General features: G+C 33.9%; 1 protein-coding gene across 1 annotated transcript; it reads left to right on the top strand.

Moving 5' to 3' along the window:
- Positions 1–879: 879 nt before the first annotated feature.
- On the top strand, positions 880–27,781 carry unc80 (unc80, NALCN channel complex subunit; the record flags this gene model as incomplete). Its single annotated transcript, XM_018547135.1, is given in 50 exon segments — positions 880–914; positions 1,013–1,061; positions 2,380–2,406; positions 3,190–3,335; positions 3,415–3,562; positions 3,643–3,874; positions 5,271–5,344; positions 5,427–5,516; positions 5,586–5,663; positions 5,731–5,873; positions 5,991–6,242; positions 6,529–6,704; positions 6,797–6,922; positions 7,376–7,510; positions 8,569–8,608; positions 9,833–9,962; positions 10,172–10,363; positions 10,438–10,579; positions 10,897–11,274; positions 11,593–11,649; positions 11,758–11,992; positions 12,609–12,732; positions 12,817–13,012; positions 13,089–13,230; positions 13,354–13,469; positions 13,877–14,067; positions 14,147–14,362; positions 14,449–14,584; positions 14,659–14,934; positions 15,035–15,274; positions 15,461–15,923; positions 16,219–16,810; positions 17,144–17,324; positions 17,401–17,570; positions 17,649–17,897; positions 18,001–18,274; positions 18,364–18,668; positions 18,809–19,234; positions 19,310–19,528; positions 19,612–19,757; positions 19,853–20,165; positions 20,614–20,934; positions 21,290–21,560; positions 21,636–21,839; positions 21,996–22,346; positions 22,561–22,836; positions 23,037–23,132; positions 24,961–25,068; positions 26,736–26,884; positions 27,081–27,781. Coding segments are annotated over 50 exon segments (10,239 nt in total), but the record flags the coding sequence as incomplete, so codon positions are not given.
- Positions 27,782–27,968: the final 187 nt, after the last annotated feature.

Here is a 27,968-nt window from a genome sequence, read left to right as displayed (position 1 = left end):
AAGATGGCCTCGCCCATCGTTATATCAGGTACTGCTCAAGTAAATGGCTAGATGGACTAGGTGGGTAAATGGGTTGATAGGAACGTGGCGCGGCGCGGTACAACGTGGCGCGATGCGAGGGGTGGTTTGCCTCCCGTAGGGGTGGTCCAGCAGCAGATTCCTGGGCTGATCGATGAAACGACCGGCGCATTGGATTTTCCGAGAGTCGCACGCGCATTCACCATCCTTTTCGCGAGGACGTGTGAGCGCGTAGACCACGTCCCTTCAGTTACACGCTATCCCAGCGCCGGGGTGCATACCCGCGTCGCGCAGGGTATCCACAGGGAATGACGGAAGTGTGTTACTAGGGCGAGTGGCACGTGATACTCTCTCTTCTCGGTGCGGCGCTACCCTTCGATAACGTCATGCCCGGCGTCGGCGTTTTCCGGGGGCTGCGTCCAACGCGCGACGATAATATTGCGCGATAATCGGCGCTTTTAGTGGCGTTGAATTTTATTCATAAAAGAGAGAAGAGCATGTGAATTTTATACAGGAAAACCAGATTGTTTTTTATCTTCACTCTTGGTTCTTACGTGAATACGGCTCTGACATTCCCCAATCCCAAAGGGAATTGATCCACTCTGGCTGTGATGGAGTGTTGTTGACTCTACAAAGGGTGTGTGCAAGACGTAGGCATATTAGCGGCTGAAGTTGGAAGGATCTGTTCTGTGAGGTGAGACACGTGGTAGCGGTGGCAGCACCAACGATTGTACTCTAATTATTACCACGTTTGATTGAATCGAGTTACTCATCATACACGATATTATTTTAGTGATATTTGGAGCAATCATGGATAAACGGCGGTCCGTGGATGGGGGAACGCAGGAATATCCTTTGCCTATTCCAGTTCAAATGTTCCTTTGGCGTCTTATAAGGTCAGCCGATTACAATTTTTTATTATTTTTCACACAAGAAAATAATGATGTACTCATATTTATCTTAAATGAAGCGTCTAATCTATTTTATTTTTCAGGCCATTCATTCGAGCTAAATTAGGAAAACTTCACGAAGCATCTTGCATGGTAACAATTAATTCAATAATCTAAATATTTCTTAGGTCGTAAAAAAAAGCAATGTAAAAATTGTGCTATTATTAAAAGGATTTAATTTATAATTATAAAACGTAAAAATTCAATACTGCGACCAAGTCAAAACGATTAGTTAAACAAAATATTTGCGGTCGTATCTTTCCTTATAATATTAATATAGTCGTTAATATGTTTCCAATATTATTGATTCCAAGACATCGATTAGTCTGATATTTCTGTGAATATAAAATCACTTTTGCTCTATTATATATAAAAAAAAAACTTCCATTTCTCTGCCGATTCTGCTTTTCATAGTCGTCTCTGCCGAAATAGTTGTATGCTTTTTGTTCAGAGCTTGCTTCATATGTCTATCAACGTGAATTTATTCTATTTCGTGTTTTTAGTATATTTTGGATGACAATGTTTTATAAAGATTGTAACACTGAAAAAAAATTAATACAAAATATTAATAAATAGTTTGTTTAAATATAGTGTATATTAAATAAACTAATATTTATTAAATATAAAGATATATTTATTTATTGCAAGAATGATTAATTTGAATATTTATTTATTGTAAGTAAATGTTTAGTTGATACTATTCAAATAAATATTTATTAAAATTTAGAATATTTTTTCTCAGTGTATGCAACGCGTCGTTTATTATTGATCTTTCAAAAACGACGTAAAATATGATTCACTATTTTATATATTTTGCTCTTCATTATGTACATATATATATTTACCAAGCTATTTACAGGTAATAACCCATGGAATATTTCAGGGCTTATAATGTACATCAATTGCATTAATATCTTCTTTTTAAGTTAAAGAAGAGCACAATAGTTTCTTGTATATACTCGGTGGATATATTTTTTTCCTATAGCTACCTCATATCTTTAACTCTGCTGGTTTATTCAAGTTTATTACGATTATATATATAACATTGTTTGAGTTAATATAATTAAAAAGCTCTAAAAAATAAAAATAAAAATGTTTACGAAAAAAGGTTTTACGTTAACAAAAGAAATCGTCAAAAATATCAGAGTAACAAGTTTTTAAATAAAATTTTTTTAAATTGCATTTTGTGTCAAACTGATCAGAACAAACCAGCAAAGTTAATTTGTGTTAAATTTTAAGAATTTATATACAATATATTGGTTCCTATATGTTTTACGGATTTTATGTAAGAGCAATTGGAGATTACAATGCATACAGTTAATTGTTTTCACCTATCAGTTGTTATGCAATACTTGCTTTCGCACTAACAAAATATCCTCTCCACGCGGCCGCCTCCATGTGTCACCTGCAGTTCTGTCAGCGCGCGCCAGGCCATCATGTAAGTTGGGATTTAATATCTCTGCCTGCGAGCTTGCACACAAGACTGCTTTCTATGTCTGATGTATTATATTCTGTGATTTTATCATCTTCGCATTTCTTACATATGATACTTGTTCTCCTTTTGTAATGAGACAAAAAGAGTATAAAACCACGTTATGAAGTCATTCTTCAGCTAATCTAAAATGAAATTACAATATAATGGATACTTAAATTACGTTTAACGTTAAAAAAATGTATACCATATACTACTATTTTGATTTTAACCCAGATTGATTATCCTAAAATTATTAATTTTTAGACTAGAGTTTATAATAATATTTATAATGATACATTAAAAGTTAGTTCATATAAATTGTTTTAACATTAAATATGTCTATGTCTGTATAATTAAGTATAATTTGTGTATTATACAATTATATAATTATTATTTATTAAGTACAATAACATTACATTTAATGACGCTTGTTATCAAAATTACTGTTTTATTCATTTATCCTGTTAATAATATTTTGCATTATTTCATGTTAATTTCGTTATTTTTTTATTAATATTGTTTATTTATTTTCAAAATGCTCGCATAGGAAATGAAGGAAGCATGCACGGTCAGTATATGTATTTTCTAAAAATTATGAAAAATATAATAATCTCCAAATGCAATTATTGATTATAATTGTTTAACGAATGTTGGTATTACATATTAAACACGTAACTATTTTGATACATTAATCGACGAGTTTAAAGAATGCTAAAGTCTCTATCAAAGCATTTCTTTCTTTTATAGTGCCTTGAAAGGGTTTTAGTGCAGGATCTTCATAATGATTTGACACCCTCATTAAGCGAGATATTGAGAAACGTACCACGCTGGCGTTTAATTCAAGCCGCTCTTCCTTATGTTCTCCATGCTACGGCTAGTCTCTTGCACAATAGGTGAGTCACATTTGAGTAGCATATAATCTCCAAGCTACTTCCTTGATTTTTCATGCAACTGTCGTCGTTAATCTTTTAGGAAAGATTTTCAAACTCTTGGCACAATGGAAACAACTCTTCTTTACATTCTTCACTGGATATTTCTGGATTCAGCTGAAGAATGCGCGGAAAACGAGGCGGATCCGTCAAATCCTTTTTTCTATTTGTTTCCGATACCTACCATGACTGTAAGTTATTTGCTGTATTGTCTTACTTTTCTACGTGATTTATAATTAGATTACGAAAATAATAAATTCTGTCTTTCTAGCTTTTCATCTATCTATTCGCACCTCTGTGCAATCACCTAAAGGACATTGACTTCAAGACGAATTTACGATTAGAAAACGGCCTAAAAATATGGTCCGCCATGTACGAATGCCGCCATCCGGATGCACCTTGTTTCACAGCGCATTGTCGATCTAAACCTCGCATTTATTGGAGCCAATCCTTCAAATCTGCCAAGCATCACATGTTGTCAGATGACGTTTTTGTTGGAGGAAGTGAGTCGCACTTTGTGATTAATTAAATAGAATTCTATATATTTATAGTACATGTCTCTCATTATAAATTACACTGTGTGACCACAAAAATTTTCCAAAGGGCGCGTGGGTTTGGTTATGTCGAGGGCACGGCCCACTACCATTTCCCCAAGGAATTTGGCAAAGTTAGATCGTACAAAAATGGGGAATCAATTTATAGTTATGAATTTTGAGGAATACAGGTAGCGCGATTTGAGGTCAAATATATATGATAACAAATATACGCGCATGTTAATATTTTTTTCATCACGCGTGCCCTATACCTTAACGTTTTTGCATGCGGTAAATAGTCAATACCTCAAGTATTGGTCTGAGTCACTTTTTCTACAAGTGTCGTGCTGGTCTCATGTATTAAAAAATTGATTAAAAATATTTAGAGGCCGGAACTCTACTTATAAATGATTGTATTGCATAGAACTCTGTGAGAATTAACGAGAACTGCCGTTGAAACTGATAGAAATAGTCAGCACGTCACTTTTTCTAGAAGTTTTATGCCATTTTCTATATATAGGATGTATAAAAATTGTTAAATGTTGTTATTTTATTTTGAAAATGCATAACTTAGTTGATTTTTAGTAGAACTATCGGGAACTGTTGCTAAAAGTGCAAATATTAATTTTTTTCTCGTACTTTAGAGGAAATCTGACCTGCCAGATTCGCGTAGTTAGCACGCCATATTTCCAATTTTAGTTTTTTCATATAAAAACTGCGGAACTATTTTTTATTTCTAGGTAGAATTGTAGAACTATGAAAAGTGCTACTGGAACTGTTGTAATTTTTTTGATATCGACAGAATGTCGTGCCTGCTTCACAGATCCTACTATCTAATGCTATCTCATGTATTTGCAAAACAAAGTTCGCGCTCGCGTGCATAAGTGTGAGTGTGAGTATGTGTATGTATGTGCGTGTACGTATTTGTGATAATATTTGATCTCAAAACCATGAGAATAGCGCAACTGGTACTCCTCGAAATTAATAACTTCAAATTTATGCCCCATTCTTCTACGATTTAACTTTACCAAATCTCTTGGAAAAATGATTGTGGGCCGTGTTCCCGACACAATCAAACCCACGCGCCCTTTGGAAAATTTTAAAAGTTGAAATCGGTCACACAGTGTTATATAATAAGAGACCTGTTCTTTCTAATTAAATTTCTTGCACAGTTCATCTTTTGTCTTTTATCTCTCCAACGTGAACAGAAAAGAAGGAAAGATAAACTGTGCAGGGGGTTCAACAAAAAAAAATAGATTTAAAATATTTATTAATATTTAATAATATTGCTTATTGAATATTATATTTAATTTTTATTTGATTTTTAATTTATGTTGTTATTCTTCTCTTTAATTTTATTGTTTAGATGTCGAAAGTCCACCTAGTCAATCGACTTCAGAGCAAAGCGTTCAACCACCTTCAAAATCAATTGACGAAGATGTAAGTTTACAATCCAGTAAGATAAATGTTATCAAGATTTTGTAATTATAAACAAAAAGTTATTTTATAAAAATAATGACAGCAACAGGGTATTTGGCTGACGTCACCAAAAGACACGGTTTTTCCGGAAACAATTCCTGAAGAAAGCTCTGGTGCAGAAGACGAGCACGTGGTAAATTTATTATTGCGATGAACATTAATTAAAAATTATTTGACAAATGATGTATATTTTATTTACTAGGTAATATTCAGATTACCATCTTTAAGTGAATCGGAGAGAATGCTCGATGGGGTAAAAGAAGTTTCCACCATATTCGCAGTGAGTTACACGAGGTAATATTTCAAGATTGAGCGCAGAGCAAATAATATTTTTATGGCTACCACAGGGCGAAGCCAGTATCTTTCACGTTGCGATGGGTAGGACAACCTCCTCGAGATCTACGATAGAACAGTTCACGATAGAACAGGTTGCAGCAATGTCTGGATTGGACACATGCAAACAGTATCATAGAAAAGCTACGAAAACCGGGTCAGTTAAATTTCATAATTATTTATTACGTATATTATTATTATATTCATTTGGTCATCAAATTAAATTTGTAATTATTAAAAATACACTTTTATTTCTAAATATCTTCCTGATTAGAGGCATGGATAAGGAGAAAGAGGAGAAAATTTCGAAAACAGAGAAAGAAACGCAGGAGACTTCGAAAACGCGCGGAAGTTTCTCAGTACAACGCCAATCTGCTGACACAACCGAGCATACTACAGGCTCTACATTCGTCGATTCTGACGTTCGTGCGGCAACCTTTTTAGACGTAGCTACTTTGAGATGTCTGTTTGTGCCTCAATGGCAGGAAGAAGGTGTTCACTGGGCTCTTCAATTTTTTTATTATCGGTTAGTTATTTATGAATTGAAATCTATTACTTTGTCAAAAATCAACACATAGTATACTGATTGTTTTATATAGTACACAAAATATTTAATATAAATATTAAAATAAAATGATTTTGACAAATATAAAAATATAGATAAAGATAGTAAAATAACAGTAAAATTTTCTACGTTTATGTCTCTCTTTTTACTATATCTAAAAATACAAATCTAAAAGAATACAATTACGTTGGAATGTAATTGTTTGAATAAATAATATAAATAATATAGTTTTCCATATGTATCGTAGGCTACGAAGAATCAACGAAGAAACTTCAGTGCAGCAGATGCCGCGTCGTCGAAGTAACTCCTTGCCTATTCCGAAAATCGAAGTCTCAATTTATCAGAGTCCCGAGAGTAAAAAGAAGGATGTAATGAAGGACTTCATAGAGGTGCCCGACACACGCGATGCTTCTTTGACAGCGGGTACGTATTCGTGATAATTTTTGCTATTTCAAGACAAGATCCTTTCTTTCTTCTGTGTAGACTTGGTCACATTTTCAGAATTATACACGAAGCCCACGAAAGCGAATCGAGACATACCAGGCGCGCCAGCGAGAAGACGAAAAAGCGTATGAAGATGGCCGATCTCAAGGCCTTTGTAGAAACAAAACTTCTTTCAAAATCAGAGAAGGCACTTGAGAAGATTGGGCAAGAAGAACCCAAAATGTTGTTCGAGCAGGTAAATGATCAGATGTTTTAGTTGCTTGATAATAATAACACAAAAAAAATAATTTTGCTAAAATATTTAAAAATCTAAGATACACACAAATTTGAAAATAATTTTGTTAGACCGCCAAAATAATTATGTAAGAAACTCAAGTATGATGAGCAACGCTATAAAAAATTTCAATATTTTCAGCAATAAATTTGAGCGTTTTACATAAATCATTTTGATTGTCCAATAAAATTTATTTTCGGATCTATATCTAGCTAGCTTTAAGTATTTTATTTTATTTTCGTACAAATTATAATCAAATTTATCTGAAAATTTATTAATTTTTGTAATATTCTTTAACTGTCTTTTTAAATCCTAAAAATTAAAAAACTTGTAGTTAAAATATTATTCTAATATTTATTTTAACACTGATTATCTTAGGAACGTCATACAAGTCTTGATACTGGAGAAGATCATTTGACTGCGACTAGGCTAACTTCGGCTGGTTCAAAGATTTTTGAAGCAAAAGACATCGATTACATGAAGCATCCTACAAATCTAATTAAAGGGAAAAGTATGCCAAGTTTAAGGTAGGTGCTGCTAACTTTATTCGAAAAAGAAAACAATAGAGAAGTTCACACAACAATATTCAATACGTGATTTTTCTTTCTTTAACTTTCAATCTTCTTCATTCACATGTAAATACACGCGTTTTATCGTTATATATATTCTATCTTATATAATTTTTGTACTATATTACACACACACACACACACACACACACACACTTGTTTAATTTACTATACAAATAACACAGTTTTCACATATAATTTCACGTTTTTAATTCTCAATAAAACGATTATTTTTACATTTAAACATATTTTTGTAGACTAGTTTAAAAAGTTACAATATTACATTTATATTTTAATAGTGTGATAATAATAATAGATAAGAAGATATAGTTGTTCTTAGACTGTATGCAATAAGAGATAAACGTTTAGAGCAAGAATTTTTTACGGATATAGGAGAGAATCCAGTGTTGGATAATAAATACATATATACTTATACATACTCATATATGCATGTATATGTATGTATATATAATAAATTTTTCTTACTATTTTTATAACCGAATACATTTTTGGTTCAAATACATTTTTTTCAATTATATTATTAAAAATTTAAAATAGTTTATCCAACATTGACGATCTTGAACGATGTTTTTGACCATAAATCGGGCGGATAATGCTACATTTAGATTTAATTGTAATCCCCCGATTTATAGTATAAATTTTATAGGATTAAATGCAGTATAATATACATTTTTTTTGTTAAAAATAGTAACGATGTATCTTGATTGAAGTAATTTATGTTACATATTGAAAGCTAGATGTAATTAGTCTGATGTATGGTTCAAGAATATAGAGCTCACATTCTCCGACAATTAATTCAGCGCTTAAATATCGATAAGCCTATCGTAATACCTGTGCGTAATGGTCTTTCTCTGTGTGTGTCTCTTTTCTCTCTCTCGTTCGCCCTTTCACCCCGAACTCGTGCTCAGCTGCTTGATTAACGAGCTGACCGCGGGAGGGTAAGTCATCAACGTCATTCGGAGGAACGTCCGTTCTGCAGCTTCGGTTCACACGCTTTTTTTACGAGCTTTCTGCTTTCGGTAGGGCGCACTTTTATCCCTTAATACATTGAAATTCAGTCGTATCGGGTCATCGGCAAGAATCCATGAAGGCACATGAGGCACATTATTAAATCTGCTCCGTATATCACTGGCAAATCTTACCTAAGTAATTTTTTAATAATTATTTTTATGTGACAATTTTTATTCTTTGATGATAATTTCTATTTTATTAATTCTATACATAAAATTATTATATTTCTTATTCTCTCTCTTTCCATCTTTTTAACATTTATGTGTGAGATAATAATTTCTTAATTCTCAAAATTATTGACTCTGATTTATATTTTAACTTTTATTTTAATTATATTACTTTATAATATTTAATTTATATAATTTATGTATATAATTTATATTACATTATTAAAAGTATATCATGCACTATTCATTATCCATACTTTATAACATTTAATTTATATAATTTATATTACATTATTATTAAAGGTATATCATGCACTAATTAAAATCCATTATCTAAATTAATAAATTTCACCTTATTTGCTTTTATAATCTGTTATTTATATTCCAGCATATCCTAATAGATATAAATCAGATGATTACGTAGAAACATCCTAGTGTTTTATATATTTATGCATGTTAAACAATGAGATTCTTACATCAGAAGTTAAATAACGTTGCCCTTTAATCTTTTAATTAAAAATTATTATTACGGACATATATATTTTTAGTTTTTTAATGAACAAATCTCGCTTCATCTGTTTCAATTTAAATAAATTGATATAACAATTTAAAATATGATACTGTAATATTTTTAAATTTTTTCTAATAAATGTGATAAAGATGAGGGAAAACAGTTTATTTTCTATTTTCTAGAAATTTAATTGATTTTAATGTTTATTCAATACAGATATTTTAATGTTTAATTTATTTTTCTATAATTATTTCTATAAACTATACTATAACTAAAACTTTTTTTCTTTATTTATTTTTAACATATATTTTTTGTTCTAAATATGTAGTATCTTTTAATTTGTAAAAAACTGAGATGATTGTATGGGCAACGTTGATACGAAAAGTTATTAAAAATCATCGTGCATGTATCGACGAAATAACAGGCGCACGATCGTAGATCGAAATCATAAAGACGAGACCGTAGTGCTTGACTAGGGCTCACATTGGCAAGTGGCATGAGGATATTTGAAACAACACTATCGAATTAGACTTCTGATTTACGCTGTTTTATAGGTACGTCGGCGATACTCGCGTCGAGAGAAAGCAGAGTCAGTTTTACAGTCAGTCCTATACCGTGCCGAACCCTATTATCACCGTCACGGAGCACACGCCAACCCCATCCCCCGATTACATGAAGCGTCAGGTAAAGACCTGCGATTTTCTGTAAAGTACGATCGCACGATAACATAAAGTCAGAATAGTATGTTTAAATTTATTTCCTAATTTTCCTACTTGTATGCAGAATATAATTTAATTAATATGTATAGTAAGGTTGTTAATTATTTTTAAAATTATTGTTGTAATAACTATCATTTAATTTTTATTTTCTTTAAGTACTAATTTCTTCTTTAGGGATCTATTGACAGTCAATTGGATGTCATCAGCGTTCAAGGTGGTCGTTTGTGTTCTGAGAGGAAACCCAGTCTCACGAGGTCACAAACGGATTCTAATATCACTTATATGAGTGACGAAATACCAGAAGCTCCAGGTTCCTCATGTTACATTACCAAAGAAGGTGATGTTGATCTTCAAGTCGTCTTGAAGGTAATTGAAAAATACATGTGATATTGCATTCTTTCAGTTTTGTAAATTAAATACACACGCTTTTTGTCATCTAGGCGATACACTTCGTTGCTTTGCGAGATAACGTCTCCTGCACACCGCGAGTTTGCGAGATTATGTTGAACTTGATAGAACTTTTAATGGACATGGGAGTGATGAAACATTGCCTCCGAGAGGAAGCCATCGGCAGTAATGCAGGCAAATTAAATTAATTAAAATAATTATGTTTTATATAAAATACAGTAATATTTTAAATAACAATTTTATATCTTTAAGTAATTTCTATTTTTCCCATTCTTTCTTTAAAAAAATTTAACATGGATGGTAGTGAATTATTTATTTTGAGTATTAAAAATACTGTTGTTCAGTATTAAGACAAGGAATTTTAATACTTAAAATAAGTAATTAATCGCTACTATTCAGTATTAAATTGAATTCTTATCTCAAGAATAAACTATTATAAAAAAGTTATTATATAATTACGTTCACTTCAAAGTCAATTTTATTTCTTTCAGGATCTGGTACAGGAATCGACAATAAGTCGGAAACAGGAAAGAAACAGGATTCGCCAACAGAATTACATCAGGAACATAGGTACGATTTGAGCAAGAGCAAGCCAACTGCTCACAATCTCCTCATGAACTGCGTGATCAGAGTGTTGAGGCATTTAGGCTGTCCACACGGCTGCTTGGACGGAGTACGCGGGCCTCAGGCTGATATTTGTCGTTCCCAAGGCCAAACTATCCTGACAAAACTGCATCGCGCAAGTTCCCGTCAATTTTCGAGATTCTTACGAACGATGATTCGAGAGCAGCCGTTGACGGAAATCTTGGACTTTTTTCACGCATATGTCGGATACTGCGTCGATCCGAGTTCATTGCTATCACCACTTAGTGAGTAAATTAAATACGAATTTCATACAATTAAATTCTATCATACTTAAGTACTCTCTAAAACTTTAGAGTGAATTTCACTCAAAAGAATGAAATTTTATCCTTAAAGATTGAAAATTGATCCACTCTTTTTTTATTTCAATTTTCATTCTTTAGGATGAGATTCCACTTCAATAAAGAATTTAGAAAATAGCTTAGAGATAACTTTGTCCTATAAAAAAAATAGATTTTTTATTTTGTATTGATAAAGAAAAAGAGCATGTTTTTTTGTCATTTTCTTAGATCAGAAAAGAATGTCAGGAAAATCGCCAGACGTAGCATCTCAAAGTGGGTACGCGACGAACTTCGGCGCTGGCATGATCGGTTCTGGAACCGGCGGAAGCGGAGTCGGTACTTCAGGTATAAGCGGCGGGAACATCGCAACCGGAAGCGGTGTCGCGACGTCATACAATACCGGTGGTTACGGGTCGCGCGGTATCGAAGGGCAGATCATATCTTGCGTCTTCAAGGTCCTGGTCACTCGTCTCATTGGTTCTACAAAGCAGCTAAAAGCTCAAGAGAATATCAATCTCTATTGTGACGTGCGACAGTTGATGACGTACGTCAAGGAGGCACACGGTGGTATTTTCCGACGAGTTGCTCTAAGTGGAGTTTTAGATTCAGCTGATCGACCAAATAAACGATGTAATAGCAACATGCAAACAACACGTGTCATAAGGTTTGTGAATAAATATTAAAATTTTAATCCCAGGAATAATCACCTAATTTTTTTATGTAAACGATTATTTGAGGTATTTTTTCATCTTAATTAAAATCACTATTATTAGCAATATATTACATATTATTAATTATTTTCCGATTTACTCGTATTTAAGAACATTATGGATATAAATTTAATTACAATTTTCTAAAAAAAAATACGTAAATATTAAATAAATATTATAAACGGAATGAGCAAATTAAGTATTATAACTTATTATAACAGTATTTCTAAAAAAAAAATTTTTAATTAACATAACACTTTTTATTGCAAGTTTTTTAAATTGTATTTTATAGTATATTATCGCGTAAAAAATAGTTATAAAAAAAGGAAATATATTTTCTTTTTTTATAATTATTTTTTAAAATTGTAGTTGTTTATATATAAATAACTACAATTTTACTTTACAATAATTCCCATTTTGCCGTTGTAATAATACTCCAGGTGTTATTGCTGGATTAATATGATAATAGCTAATAAGTGATTTTTAGAAAATATAATCATACTGAAAAGTAAAAAAATGCTTTTTAAGAATTCTATCACGGGATTCTTCTACATTTTTAATATTTCACAGACATATTCATCAATCGGATTTAGACGAACATGCGGATTTCGGGGGAGACACGTGTTACACCGTTGACGATAGAGGCACACGAAAGTTCCTCTTTAAGAAGAGGAGCACATCGTCCACTTGCGCTGTAAATATTACAATGATAATAATCACACAATAATTACACCGTTGTCTGTCATTCTGTGTAGTATTAAAAGGGTTAACTGGGTAGGCGGGATCGAATTTACAGAGTCTCCTCGAAACGGAATTGAGCGAAGAAAACATAAAGATTAGTCAAAGTCCGTTGGGTAATTTGCGTAAAAAACATCATGTGTTGACACCCAGACAGAGCGAACGTAATTTAGGTATCCTAGGCGAGCCTTCTTTGGGACCACGGAAATCAACACGGTTTCAAATTGGCGGTATCGGTGAGCAGTAGGAATTGCACGTATCATTTGTGGAGCACTGTGAGCCATTATATTAAATCGTTTTGATCGGTTTTAGTTAATTGGTTCCGGAAGGAGTATAGTCGGACCGATTCTACCGATAGCCATGAAAGTAGCGAGTCGCCTACAGACGGTAGCTTTGTTAGGCAACCCAGCTTCCATTACAGCCATCATCGCAGCGTATCGCGAAGCGGTCGCGGGTACGTCGTCTATTTAAAACACTAATTCGTTGTTGCATATCTACATAAATTATTCTATTATGTCGAGAGATAAAGAATAAGAAATTACGTATACGTATTAAAATGAGGGATATTTTTTCCTAGAGTTGGTATATCCCTGCAAAAGGCGAAACGTCGAATGGAGGATCAATTGAATAAAATCGGTTTTGGAAAGAATAAAAAGAAAGAAAGCATGGAAGAAACGCCTGGAAATTGTAAGAGTTATTTATGTTTATATTTCACAAAATTTAATTTTTTATATGGGGTGTTCTCCATAGGAAGTTGAAATTAATTAATTATCATTTTGAAACGCATATAGAAAATAAAAAAAGTAAAATACATATATTTTAAGAGGACATTTGTGAAAGTTTTATTTATATAATATATACATAAGATGAAGATGATAGGAAATATTTTATCATTATTAAATGTATAAAAATGTTAAATATTGCCAATCATAAAGATATGTTTATATCAGAAATTAAAAAAATTTTATTCAACATATTTCTTGACATAAGAGGGAAATGAAGAACACTTTGCATATACCATTGCATACAAATTATTTTGTTGTCACAAAATCGCGAATTAACATTTATTCACCATTGAAAGCACGTCTGTTTTCAATTAGATTTCAGTCGAAAGAATTCCATGGAGCTCGGCGAGGTTTGTAGAGAATCCGAGTTCGTTGTACTAAAAGAGAGAAGATTAGTCCCACGCTTCTCGGTATTTGAAGGAATGTTACGATTTTCCTTCCTCCTGGAGACCTGCCAACCAGGCTCAGTTCCCGATCCTCATTTAATGGCATCGCTTCTAGATCTTGTAATGATTATACTTGTATTTTCATACTTAATATTTCTGTAAAGCGTAATAGAAACTATATTTAAGTATGCGATTACAGCCATACGCGCCGGTAGTATCTCGCGCCTGTTTAATACTAGAATGCGCGCATTTGGTGCATCAATGCAACAAGGGTCACTGGCCCACATGGATGAAGCACAATTTCCCCATGTTTCGATCATCTGTGCCGATAAACAATCGAAACGCCTCTACTGCACTTAGACGTGTTCATATACTGCAACGCACGGCGGGAAAATTATTTTATCAATGGGCAGAGGTATTTTTTAACAATAGACATTTCTTTTTCATTAAAAGAGTTTTTGATCAAATAAAGTAAAAGACTATAATTAAAAAAAAAAACAGGCTATAGCAGCACGTTTGGAAGAATTCTTAGCTGAAGATAAGCAAAACATGGAGCAAGTAACCAGCATAGTATCTGACGAGAACAAACAGAGAGAGTTGGTTTTGGAAGATGAGGAAGAAGATTTCCTTGATGATGGTAATATCTCTGCTTAAGAAATAAAAAAGATCGATTCAGCAATCAGATAAAAATTAAGATTTAATAACTTTTAGCTAGTATAAATAATTACGGATCCCAATGTCCCTTCGCGTTACGTCTCGTCGCTTGCGTTCTGCTGATGGAAGTGACGGCGTTTCTCAGAGAGACTTATCAAACTTTACCGAAGTCGAGTAAACTGTTAACGAAAGAACGTCCACCGCCTTGGGAAAGAATGTACAGCCGAGAAGCGAATCGTCGGTGGAGCGTGGCTTTGTCATCCATGGGTCATTCGCAGGCGTCCGCGCAGAGTCTTCAATCTATAGCTGGCGATCGCGAAGTTGTCGGTTAGTGTAGAATAACATGTAATTAATGGAGCGCGTTATTTGAAATAAAGCCCTTGTTTCGGGCCACAAAGTATTTGATAGGCAAAAATAAAAATTTATTCCATAGCGGAGCGCAAAATCAGTTTTGTCCTCTACGAACCTGATAATGAATCTGAAGGAAGCAGCAAATCAAATGTTACAATTCAAGGTGAAGAGACCCAAAATGTCGAGAAGGAGAAAGCAAAGAGGGTGCAGGCACCTCAAAGTAGACCATTCCTTCTTCGTCGCAGTACTGCTACGACTGGCTCGTTTAAAAAGAGAAGCCTTAAACTTCGACGCAATACCAAGGAGGGCAAGGATACGGAATGCGAAGCATGTAAGTAAAATCTAAACTAAATCGAGGCTAATGTGATATTAATAATTCTCTATAAACATAATTAATTTTATCTATAAATTATAGATTAATATCGCTACGGAATTAATTTTATTAATATCGATATGCATATGTTTTAATTAAATTACTTTTTATCTATAGATACGGTAAAACGCGCAGATTCGATTCAATCTAACAATAAAAGGAAAGTAAGTTCCCTGTCTGATAGAAGCGACACGTCTGAACCTGGTGTCGGTGGCGAAGTCAGTGGCGATGAATCGCCAGGCATTCTCAGCGACGATCAACCGCCGGAGAGTCCAAGCGATAGCAACGAAACCGACGAGACTAATAAGAATTTTCCGTGGATGAAGGTGCTCGTGCAGGTTGCCAATTCCTTCAATTTTTATTGCTCCCATCAGAACTTCTGCCATCCTTTCTGTTATCGCCGACAAATGCGCGCAAGTAGCAGATTGATAAAGTCAGTGAGGAAAATCTATGGAGAGGAATTTGGTATACTGAACGGTACGGGTTTATTCGACATTGACTCTGATAAGAAGGATGACAAGAAAGATAAACGCAGCCGCAAAGTGTCTGACCAAACTAGCACGCAAGTATCTCCTATTCGAAGAAAAGACAGCGTGGGGTGCAAATACAAGTAATCCAGATATTCGTTAATACGCTATTATGGATGTTACTTGTTAATTAAATAAACGTTTAACTTATTAAATATTAAATGAATATTTTGTGCAAAATTAATAGAATATCATTAATTTGCTAAATACTTTTGTCGATATACAAATGCGTAATTGTAAACACCTGCGATCAATGTCTATAAATAATAACCTTTCTTTAAATTACACTTGATGCTAATTTAAGGAATATTTTTACAGAATAGAAAAAAATCTGGATGGTTCTCAATCTGGTCGATTAACTCAAAGAGATTCCTCAAAGGATTTGGCAGAACAAGACTCTGAAAGGGGCAAGGAATCTTTGAGAAGAACTACAATGAAATATGGTACTGGTACTGAACAAGATAAAGAGCCACCGCCGGTCTTGAAATACGTGAAGACTCAAGTAAAGGACGCTTTTCATGCACCTTTGGCCACTTTAATCAAAGGGGCGGTTGTGATGACGGAAGATTTGTTCGTGGAAGTTTTGCCTGTCGCCTGGGAGCTCTTATTAGAATCCAATCAAGAAGTCGCTGCATCAGCAGCGGCACTTTTTATAGTATCTGCCGTACGAGCACCGAACCAGGCCAGTGATTTGATGCACAAGGGTCTTCAGCACAATAACACTAGTGTGCGCATCAATGCCATTTTGCGATTTCAAGTTCTGTGGAAATTACGGTATCAAGTGTGGCCACGGATGGAGGAGGCGGCTCACTTAACTTTTAAGGTACCTCCGCCAGGAATAGAATTTACTCTACCTTCACCGAAGATCGGAATAGAATCCTTGCCGGTAGTCGATCCACCCTGGATGCCTCAGGTCAAAACAAAAGTGGAGGAGGTCACTATCAATCAGGAACATCATGTGAGTAAATGAATATTAAAGAAGAATTAATGTAGTAGTGAGCGCACATTTTTTTACACAGAATATCTTGTTTAGAGCATAAAAAAAATTATGGAATATATTGGAAAATTTGTATTTTTAAATATAAATTTGAAAATAATTTTATTTGAACGACGAAAAAAAAATTAAGAACGTTCAAACTGGTTACTAAATTATTAAAAGTTTTTGTAGCATTGTCGTCAATAAACGTGTATATAATTTTGGCGCAGCAAAATTAATTTCAAATCTAACTAAATTTTTTAGGCATTTTAGATTCTATAAATTATTAGACTATTTGTGCCGCTACTTATTTAGAGATCTCTAGTGACCGCGACGAAAACGCGGAAGAAACAACAGACCGAATTGATTACAAAGGCTCTTCAAGCACAGGACGACAAGAAGCGGGAAGAAAGAGAAAATTTTCTTATTACGACGATACCAATTACCGTACAAGCCGCTTACGAGCCCAGTCCAGTAGGAGACGATCACGATGAAGGTATACAACCCATTTCGTTTTAGATATCCATTGCTTGCAATATTTCTCTCCATTTTTAATAAAGGTAATGTAGGAGATGAAGATGCAGCTGAGACTGTCCCAAGGAATACTCAAACTCATCATAGTCAATCAGCTCTCTCGTTGTTTCCTTCATCATTGTGTTCAGCGATCGTTCAAATTATTAATCTCCTGGATGATCCAGCAGTCTCCGATGATGGAAATGCAGTTTACGAAGTGGCATATCAAGTATGGAAAAAATAAGTTTGTAACCTGTAATCTTACATGTTTTTTGTCATTTAACAATATCAATTTATTTTATATCAGGTAATCTGGAGTTGCTTGGTGGAAGATAGCGCGCTGTTTCTGCGATACGTGCTGGAACGTCTCACGAGAGAGAAGCAAGAGTTAATGTTCAAGATTTTGAGACATCTTATCAGATTTGTACCGAAGTTACCGCAACAGGCTGCGTTTGCGCTTTATAATTATATTATTGGATACGTTATGTTTTACGTGCGCACTCCACACGAGGAGGGCCAAAAATTAATTGGAACTGCATTGTCAATTTTGTGGATGGTAAAACATAAACCTGTTTCCAATCCTCTCTTTACAAGCTTTTATTTATTTTTTTTATTTATTAAAATGTAAAATTGCTAATAATGATTTTTTCTGATATCAGGTGGTGCACAGTGTACACGGCATTATGTTCAAAGATCTAAAGCAAATTTTGCGAAAAGAACAATGCGATGCGTCAATTTTACTTACAGCGAACGTTCCGTCAGCGAAAAAAATCATCGTTCACGGCCCGCAAGATCCTGATGCCGGAGAAATACCCTCGCAGTTTCCGGTTCAAGAAGACACGCAATTTTGTCAGATACTTCGAGAGTCCTTGGACTTTTTTGGTATCGAAGAATCAAAGCATCACGAGTATTTTCTCGTGGATTACAAGACGCGTGAGCTTCTTATTTTATTTAGCAATCTTCATGGCGTAATAATATTCTATTCTATTTATATTTTGCTAAACTTTTTCACCTACTTGCAGATCAAATACACAATCCATCATCATACGTTAGAGACTACTATTTCTTCAAGAGATCTCAATTCCCGCAAATCGAACTTGTTCACATGAAGCAGGAAGATGCGTTCAATGCTTTGCAACGGCAAGAATTGATGCACAAATTCGTAGAAATAGGAAAGGTACTATTGACCTGGGCGATTCTGAAGAATGTTGACATGGTAGTGCAAAGGGTCGTATTTCTTCACGAAGAGCTCATGAAGCTACCTTCGTTTCCGCGAAAAGCGTTAGAAGCTGATTTGGATCTTTACAAAGGTGGTGAAATTGGGAGAGTATGTATTAAGTCTCTTATATATACTTAAATCTTTTACCTTCTCGATTTAGTGACTTATGTTAAATTGTTTAATCTGTTTAGAATAAAATTATATTTTATAAATAAGTTTTCTTTGATATAAATTCTTTTCAACTTTAGGAACTTCTTGGGTTGGACGTGATGCACAAATTTATGTGGGTTAGACTGATCGCACGCATGTTTGAGGCCATGGCCGGCAATTTCGCGTATTCCGGTGATATTCATCTCTTTCTAAACGTCCTGAATGGCGCCGTAATTATTCACAGCGAGGATTCTTGCATTCTACGCTACGTCGTGGCGACCTACATAAACGCTGCGCATAATTTTAAAAATATTTTCTCAACGAACGGTTACTTGTTAATCATGCCGACCTTATTGCAACTATACTCGACGCATCAAACGAACAAGCTCGTGACGACCACTGTCGAGTACGCCGTTAAACAATTTTATCTCATGAACCGTAAACCCTTCATTCTACAAATGTTTGGTAGTGTTTCTACCATATTGGATACAGATATGATAAGTGTCCATGGCGAGGCTCATAAGGTTTGTTTTATTAATATAAATAAAAAAATATATAAATATTTCTAAAAAATATTGATCGTGATTCTTTCTGTTAAGGTGCCATCAACGTGCCTATTTAACTTATTATTGAGTTTGGAAACGCCGTCACCGGATCCACTTAATATAGGAGAATTGGTGAAGGAGGAGAAGCCTTTAAAAGCGATAGATTTTTGTTATCACGACGAAAATGAAATGGTCGACGTGCTTGACTGTATATCTCTCTGTGTCATGGTGATAGCTTACGCACCTGATTCGATTAGAGGCCAACAAATGCTGGTATGATGTGCTATATAATATTGCTATAATTTACATTAATTTTTATTTTATCAAATGAGTAACATGCATTATATTTTTCACAGACAATATTGGAAGCAATATTGCCGTGCTACGTTCGGCAAATCCAATTACCTACATACAATAAGGAAGGCAAAACAGAAAAGGAAATAATAAATCAATTAGCAATTGCAGTTAGAACATTAGTCAACAATTCCGAAGCGTTGACAAAGTACGAGTTAAATTCGTCACTTGTTTCTCTTACAACTTTCGTTTCTTTTTAAAATGCAACTTAATAAAAAATTAATGTCTCACTAATTCTCACAGATATTATAATGGCCCGCAAATATCGAGTCCTGAACATAAAGGTTCTAGTCAAAGAAATTACGGCAAAGGTCCATATTCACCTGGTTTCGATTTCGAAGAAGACACTCACACGAAATATATAGAACATTTGAAGACACGACATTTTTATGATCGAGACGAAGATTTTCATAAAAATGAGTTTAGGAGACCACGCGATACTTTGTTAAATATGGTTGGCGATTTTGTGGCTCGTTGTTCTATTCGTTTAGTAGAGCTTAATAAAAAGTCACAGGATGGAAAAACTATTGAATTATTGGATTCAAAATGTCATGTGGTAAATTAACGATTATTTTCGTAATATATACTTGCAATATATATTTAATTTACCTCTGTACAGAAAAAATGTAATGGTTGCCACAACTGGAAATAATGATAATTTTCGCCCATCAATATATTTGATTGTGGTAATAGGTAAGATATGGACATATCTTAACTGCCATAACCGTTATATACCATATATATAGTATCTCACGATTATCACAATCACATTACAGTTCTTATAACCAAAAATATATCGATGGACGACTCTTAATTGTGGCAACTGTAACCGTTTTTTTCGCGTAGAAATAAATTTAAAAATGAAATATTAACAATATTTTATCAGATCTTTGTTTTTATAAGTCAAGATATTTTTATTTTTTATCTGATTAATCTATTTGCTATTATATAATTATATATAATTATGTGAAGACTTTAAAGTAAAAATAATTTTTATTATTTAGCGCCTAGCTGATATCGCTCATAGTCTTCTGAAAATTTCTCCATACGATCCAGTCACAATGGCTTGTCGTGGTCTGAAGCGATACATGAACGATATTCTTCCTTCGACCGAATGGGCAGCCGATGAAATGAGACCAGCGTTAACGCTCATTCTCAGAAGATTGGATAAAACCTTTAATAAAATACACAAGAAACCATCGATTAGAAGAAATACCAATTGGGCTGCTGCAAGTGATCTTTTGAAAGGGGTTTACGAAACTCTGTCGAAGTGTCCGTACATCGCGCACTTTCAATATTTGAAAACATTGTTAACTACTTGTCAGGTAAGTATTAAAAATTTTTTATGGAAAAAACAATTTTGCTGAAATATTAAAAAATTTAATTCAATTTAAATTTAATTTAACTGTATATATAAATTTGAAATTAACTTTGTTAGACTATCAAAATAATTACGTAATAAATCAAATTGGTTATTAGAATGTCAAAACTTTTTGTTGCATTGCTCATTACGCTCAAGAGTCCTACATAATTATTTGAATAATTTAACAAAACTATTTTCAAATCTATATTTAGCAAAATTTTCAGATGTTTTAATAAAACCGTTTTTTTCCAATGTATTATTCAAATCTGCTTCAATTTAATTAAATTTTAATTTTAATTGATCGTTAATCTTTTCAGGCTTTAATTGTCGGAGACAACCTATCTGAAGATTTAACTTCAGCTTCCACAGCTGCTTTAATGAGCAAGCTGCCCGCTCCACTTCCGCCTCCACATTTTTGCTCGACGGTGTTACGTCTGATTGCTCTACACGTGATATCCTTTGGCGAGGGTTACTCCTTGGAGAATGTTCTCGGTGGCCAGAACATGTTCGCTACTCAAACTCGCACGGAAAATGCGCTACTGAATTTGTTGATACCATTGTTCCTTCGCGTCGGGACTGGGAGAAAAGGTAGAAAGAAAAATTGCAATATTCGAGAAGACGACATTACAAATATATAATATTATTTTAAATTAATGTCTTCAGATGTACCAAAACTGAAACAATCAGACATCTCTTTCGCTTTAACAACTGTATTAAACGCGCTTTGGCCGCCGGGTGCCAAACCGATACCATTGACGATGCAAAGACCACCGACGGATACAAGGACCGGTAGTATAACATTCACTTCGAGAGATCCGAAGGCTTTAATGAAAACATCGTTAACATTATACCAAGTTGCTTTCCTGGGTAAGATTTACATGAAAAAAGTAAATTTTTTTGAAAAAAAATAAATTATTGTTTTATATGATTTCTATATAAAATTATTATAATAATATTACGTAAAATGTGTATTCTTTCTTTTTATGAACAATTCATATCTAATATACGAGTGTTTGATTTCAGCGCTTAAAATAATGACGATATGTTTCGAAACCGAACTGAGAACGGAATGGCGAGTAATTCTACGTGCGATGCGTCTTCTGAATAAGCGCAATGAAGCTTCCACATATCTCTGGAATTTCATAGAATTTATTGTGACACACCGCACAGCTTTATACATTCAAATGCTTCCATTCATTGTTTATAAAATCGGACAAGCGCCGATATCCGAGCACGAACGAAATATGCATACTATTATACGCGAGAAAATCAATGGAAGTAGTACCACTGTACCAAAATCACGAGGCGCACTGCTCATGGATCTTATTCACGAGTTAAAGAATCTAAAACAGGAAATTGAGAATCGAAAATGCGGTTAGTATTTTATCGACGTTGTAAAACTCAACAATCGCATTTGCGAGCTCCAATAAATATTTTTTCCGTGTTTTTCATATTCAGCTTTATCGTATACTTATTCCATTTTTATAGCAGACTCGAACCACGTATTCAATTAATTAAGATATTCATTTTAAAATTTAAATTAACCAAGAATTTTTCGAATTGAGTGTTTTGTAATTTCTACATACAGATGAAATGCAACCGGAACCTAAAAGAAGCGTGGTGGATATGCATCCGATAACCGAAGGCCAGCCGCGTACTCAGAGACCATCTCTGCTGATGGATCTTCTAACTGGTGATTTAGGATCAAGAGCTCACATAAATCGTACACCTGCTGAAACACCAGTGTCTCATTCCACAGCAGTTCAATCGCAGTCTCATTCGACTCAATCCAACATTAGTAGTATTGTTAAAACAGTGCATCCCACTCAAGTAACAGCACCGCTGAACGGCACTCGCATTGGTGGTACAATATCTTGATTCCTTTGTTCTCTTTTTATTATGTGAAAAGCAATTATCATAATATGCAAAACATTATAATAGACATTACGGTAAACATAAAATTGCCGCTATTTTCTTGGTTCTTTTTTATGCATCTTTTCATAATAAAAAAAATATTATTTTACTTAATTAAAATATTTAATTAAACTAATATATCAATTGTAGGATCTGTATCGAGCACCAGTGGTGGATCAACTTTGCGTGAAGCAAGTGACACAGTCATCGAGGAAACTTATGCCGAGCAGCCAACTTCAGCGACAGGTATTCCATCACTTTCGAGAACCCTATACAAAAAGGTCCCAAATTATCGATTACGATCGATTATGACTGCAAGCCTCTCGCATACGTTTCATTATTGTCGTACGTGCAGTCAGTACGAAGAACCGCTGACCGCTACCACAGTTGGATCGAGCCATTGTCTATAGACCACTGCCAACAGTCTCTATCTCCCTTTTTTCTCTTCGTCTTTATCTCACTTTCTTTCTTAGCAGCGATGAGTCTCTTCCTTTACAATCGTGGTTTCTCACGCGGTTCTTGCATAATGACGCAATTGTCTTCACTTTATTTTCCCCTTTACAGCGAGGCTTGCAACTTGAAGAGTTTAGTCATTCGCCTTTCGTTTAAGGACGAAAATTCTCGTCTCTCGGATGATAGGAATGCCGTCCTCGTCATCGAAAAAAGATCTCTCAATTAATCGTATATCACTTAATGCGTCGTTTTAAGGCATAAGTCGTTTACGCCTCTTTCTCTCTCTTTCTTTCTCTTTCACTTTCTTTCTCTCTCTGGTCGTATTATTGACACATTGATCATTACGTTGCTTCCATTGCTAGCTAGGGAACGGAGGTAAGCGGACCGATTCTACAACTCAATCAATTCTAACACGATCTATAATATATATCCTGCTGGTGTGTGTCCCTCTCACGCTTAACACTTTTTTTGTAATTTTGATCATATCGATCGCTCGTCCTATTTCTTGCGTCGCCTACCTCGGTCTTCGTACACTTCTTATTGCCTCCTTAATCCACTTTTACCGTGAAATGAGATTGATTAAATAGTGATTTGAACAAATTATAACGTGATTAAAATATGACAGAAATTAAGAATTAGATCGCAAAATTGTGTATGAAGATATTATTGTGCGATAATATAGAATTCTTAAATAATTGCAGAGTATGCAATCTCATTTCGCGGTATTTTTCTTTTAGAACACTGGTATTTTATATTATCGTCTCCTGTCATCACGTTTTATACGCAAACTCATAAGGAACTTATTATATAGCAGTATTTAGACAATGGTAATGTCCAACAGTTGGTACCCTACTAATCGTTGAGTAGTCACTTTCTATTACGTAGTTGCTTCGATGTTCTGTCGCTTTCTTCCTTTACTCGACAGCACGAAACTAACTGTCATTAATTGTTTTCACAGTTAACACGACGGCAACATCTATCGGTATCGACAATTCCATATCAACACATTCAATTCCAGCAGTTTTTTTAATCCAAAGGACGCATTCAATAAATTCTTCAGATATTACGAAAATCTTTTATTTCGAAATATTTTATTATTGTTTGCTCTGAGAGACACTCTTCTTATATAATACAGAGTATCAATTAATATCTTTTTTTTCTAATCGAAGCAACATCGTATAGGTGTTTATGTAATTAGTCGCGTGTATGTTAATATTATAATATTTTTGTCTAATTGGAATTTTCATCACGTCATTATCTACCATTTTTATCAAGTCACAGTGATCATAAAATTATGAGATCAGCATATAAATGCAGTATCATTTCATTACTCATATAATTTTGAAATACATCAAGAAACACAAAATTTTATATGAAACTTCATGAATCGTTCATAAGCTATAAATTCAGATGACTTTATTTTTAGCAAAATCATTAAGGCATTACACTTTATCGCATCAATTACACTTAACCAATATTCCCAAGACTTAGGTCTTCGAAGTGTGCAACATTGACACGATGTAAGATCGTGAGCAACGTATCAACGATGACTACTATATCGTGGTCTGTCTTACTTGTTATCCCTCCCCTCATATTAGACGTTCGATGTGGCATGTTTCAGATAGATTCCAATCATCATCTACTAGCGATAAGCTTCATTCTGTCTTACCTCGCCAAAAGGCGCCAAAGCTGCGCTTTGTCTCTTCCGTAGAGTTTAGAAACTCATCAGGTAAATCCCTGTCCCCGCTTTAGCTTACACACGATATATTTATTCACATGTCCCTTGAAAGACTTCATCTCCTTCTTCCAACTTGATACAATACTTAATATTACTGCAAAAATTAATGAGTTGAAGAAATTTACAGAGATTTCTTCTAGAAGACTTCTAAAGCTTAAACTTTTCTTTAGTTTTTATTCTAAAAAATTGAAAGTTTTGATAAGATTAATCTTTCAGAAATTTGATTTTAAAAATATAATTTGAAATTACAATTTTATAGAATGTATCTCTTAAATTTATTTAATTCGTCTGCAGTAATATCAACATTTCACACAAATATAAGCTATTTTTCATTAATATCAGGACATACCGCGTTCTTGCTAAACACATAGCTTTAAATAAAAATCCAAGAAAAATGCAAGATCGTAGAAAATACTTTTTGTTACATTTATTTTAGTTGCATTGATTATTTATTTTGTATGTTACACAACATTCATCTGTATCGATATTTTAAACTCTAATTAAATTAGAGATAAATTCGTAGTTTAGATTTTGCAGATTTAATTAAGCTTTTGCATGAAGTAAAATCCATAATGTAAATTTGATAAATTTTAATTAAAATTTTAAGGTAACACTTTTAATTAGTTTATTAAAGAAAGACAAAAAGTTATAATCATGCATTGCACTAGGTTTCATTCATTAATTAACCGATACAATACATTGCCATTATTTACATCATTAACATGTTTGCCAGAAAATAGAACTCATATTTCTGGAATGAATAGAATATATTTAAGAATAATTTAAGAATACAAGCATCACAAATCTTACATTTAGCACATAATGTAACGACCATTTTGTTTCATTTCTTTTTTACATTTAATTAATTTTATCAATAGCAAAGAATTGATTATGTAACTCTGACACAGATCATACGGGGCTTATTTTTCTCCCTGATATCTAATGCGCGGACATGTAACATGTGCAAATGTAATCACAATATTCTCACGTTGTCACTTCCGAAGCGACATTAAAATAATTTGTGTTCTGTTCGCAAATACAATTTTGCATGCACGTAACAGACACTGTAACATTTTCTACAAAACTGTTAATTTCAATTTTTAACGTGCAACTTACATGCAATACCGTATTCTACACGTATAATAAAATCTCTTCATCATATTCTCTTAATCTATGTAAAACATTCTCTGTACAGTAATCATTTTTAATCAATGTCTGATCTTTTTATATTCATCCGTGTTTTTTCGAGCATGGAAACATTTCAGTTTCTCAAATACAGGCATATTCTCTTTAAACAACGAAGTATTTTGCTTCAGAATTAACAATCGATCTAAATGTGTTACTCGATTACAAAATGAATACACCCCTAATTTTCTATATAATTTCTGATCTTTCTCAAGACTCACACATCTAAGAATGTTCAAAAACATATTATAAAATAGAGTATATTTATAATCTTAAAAAATTTATTTTGTACTAGAGATGTACCATGTTACATGCCATGTTACATCAAGCACGGGTTGTAAAATATTTCCTGCGCACTTAAAAAACAATCTTGAATCATACACTTCGAAAAAGGAGCATGAGTAGAATCGTAGAGTAGAATTCGTGAATAAGACGGTAGACGCGACATGTGTGATCGTCGACTGTCCCGCCAGGGGAGACGGTGACGGGCCAATTAAGTCCAAGCAGTCCGATCGAAGACAGTTCCGGAGAATTACGTACCGACAAGCCTCGCTTACAACGTTCTATGGGCCAAAGCAAGAAGACCTTCCGCTTAAGAAAAAGTCGAAAGAGTCACATTGAGGTGATAATTTATATAAGTTTTTTTCTCTGTGTTTCTGATCACAAGTTTCTAATCATTATTACAGAAGTTTCTTAGTTTTGCATAAAGCTTCTCGATAATTCTTATTATTATCGTATTTTTACTTTTAATTATAATCTAATTGATTATTTGGTACATTAAACTCTACCTTGTACAGACATAGAATATTATCTTTCAGATGACGCAAACAAAGTTGGAGCAATCAGACGCAGTTCTCGTGGAACAACCAACGAGTGAGGAACAACCGAAAGCGACAGAGCAGACATCGTCAGCAGTGGATCCGCCGCCGCTATCATCTAACATCCCATCCAATTCATCCATTTATTCCAGACGAAGTCAGTCTATCCGCAAATCGGATGGAGACAAAAACTCCAATGTGCCTGCAGACCAGCAGCATTTTCATGGAGCAGCGCATCAGCATCATCATTGTCATTACTTTCATCACCACGTACATCCTCAGGTGTCAGACGTATCCTGGGACGAAGACACGTCTAGTACATCCGGATATCGTGAGTCATACAGTATGCAGATTGTATCATTGGACGGTACTAATACTCGTCCGGGTCAGGCTCCGCCTTTAGCCTCGCCGGATCTAAATGACATGCCATCTACGAGCAGCACGACCACCAATTACATAGCATTCGATGGCAGTTCTCCAGATTGCTCGATGAATGGCAGCGGAGGCGAGAAAACCGCTCTGTTAACTTCAAGTCAGAGAACAACTTCTCAGCATTCTTTATTAATGGTCTTTCCAAATCAGGACGAAGATACGTTAATATAAATCACAAAATCCATTGATACTTGATTGAGACTGATAATTTCATACAACCAGAAACAAAAATTTTAAGATAATTAGTAATTCAAAATAGTGTTTAAATATCGAGAATAATATGTGAAGGATTATAAGATCATCGAATTTAATTAGTTCTTAAATATTTCGTGACTAATGAAAATTTATGTATCCTATTGTAATTTAGCATGTGTGAAAAAATGTTTTTATACTAATACATTTATTTGCTTTATTGCAAATCAGAAAAATGAAGCGTATATATATATATATATATAT

This window comes from Cyphomyrmex costatus, unplaced genomic scaffold (assembly GCF_001594065.2).
Source record: "Cyphomyrmex costatus isolate MS0001 unplaced genomic scaffold, Ccosl1.0 scaffold61, whole genome shotgun sequence".
NCBI classification, from domain to species: Eukaryota; Metazoa; Arthropoda; class Insecta; order Hymenoptera; family Formicidae; genus Cyphomyrmex; species Cyphomyrmex costatus.
This window is presented reverse-complemented; position numbering and strand designations above follow the sequence as displayed.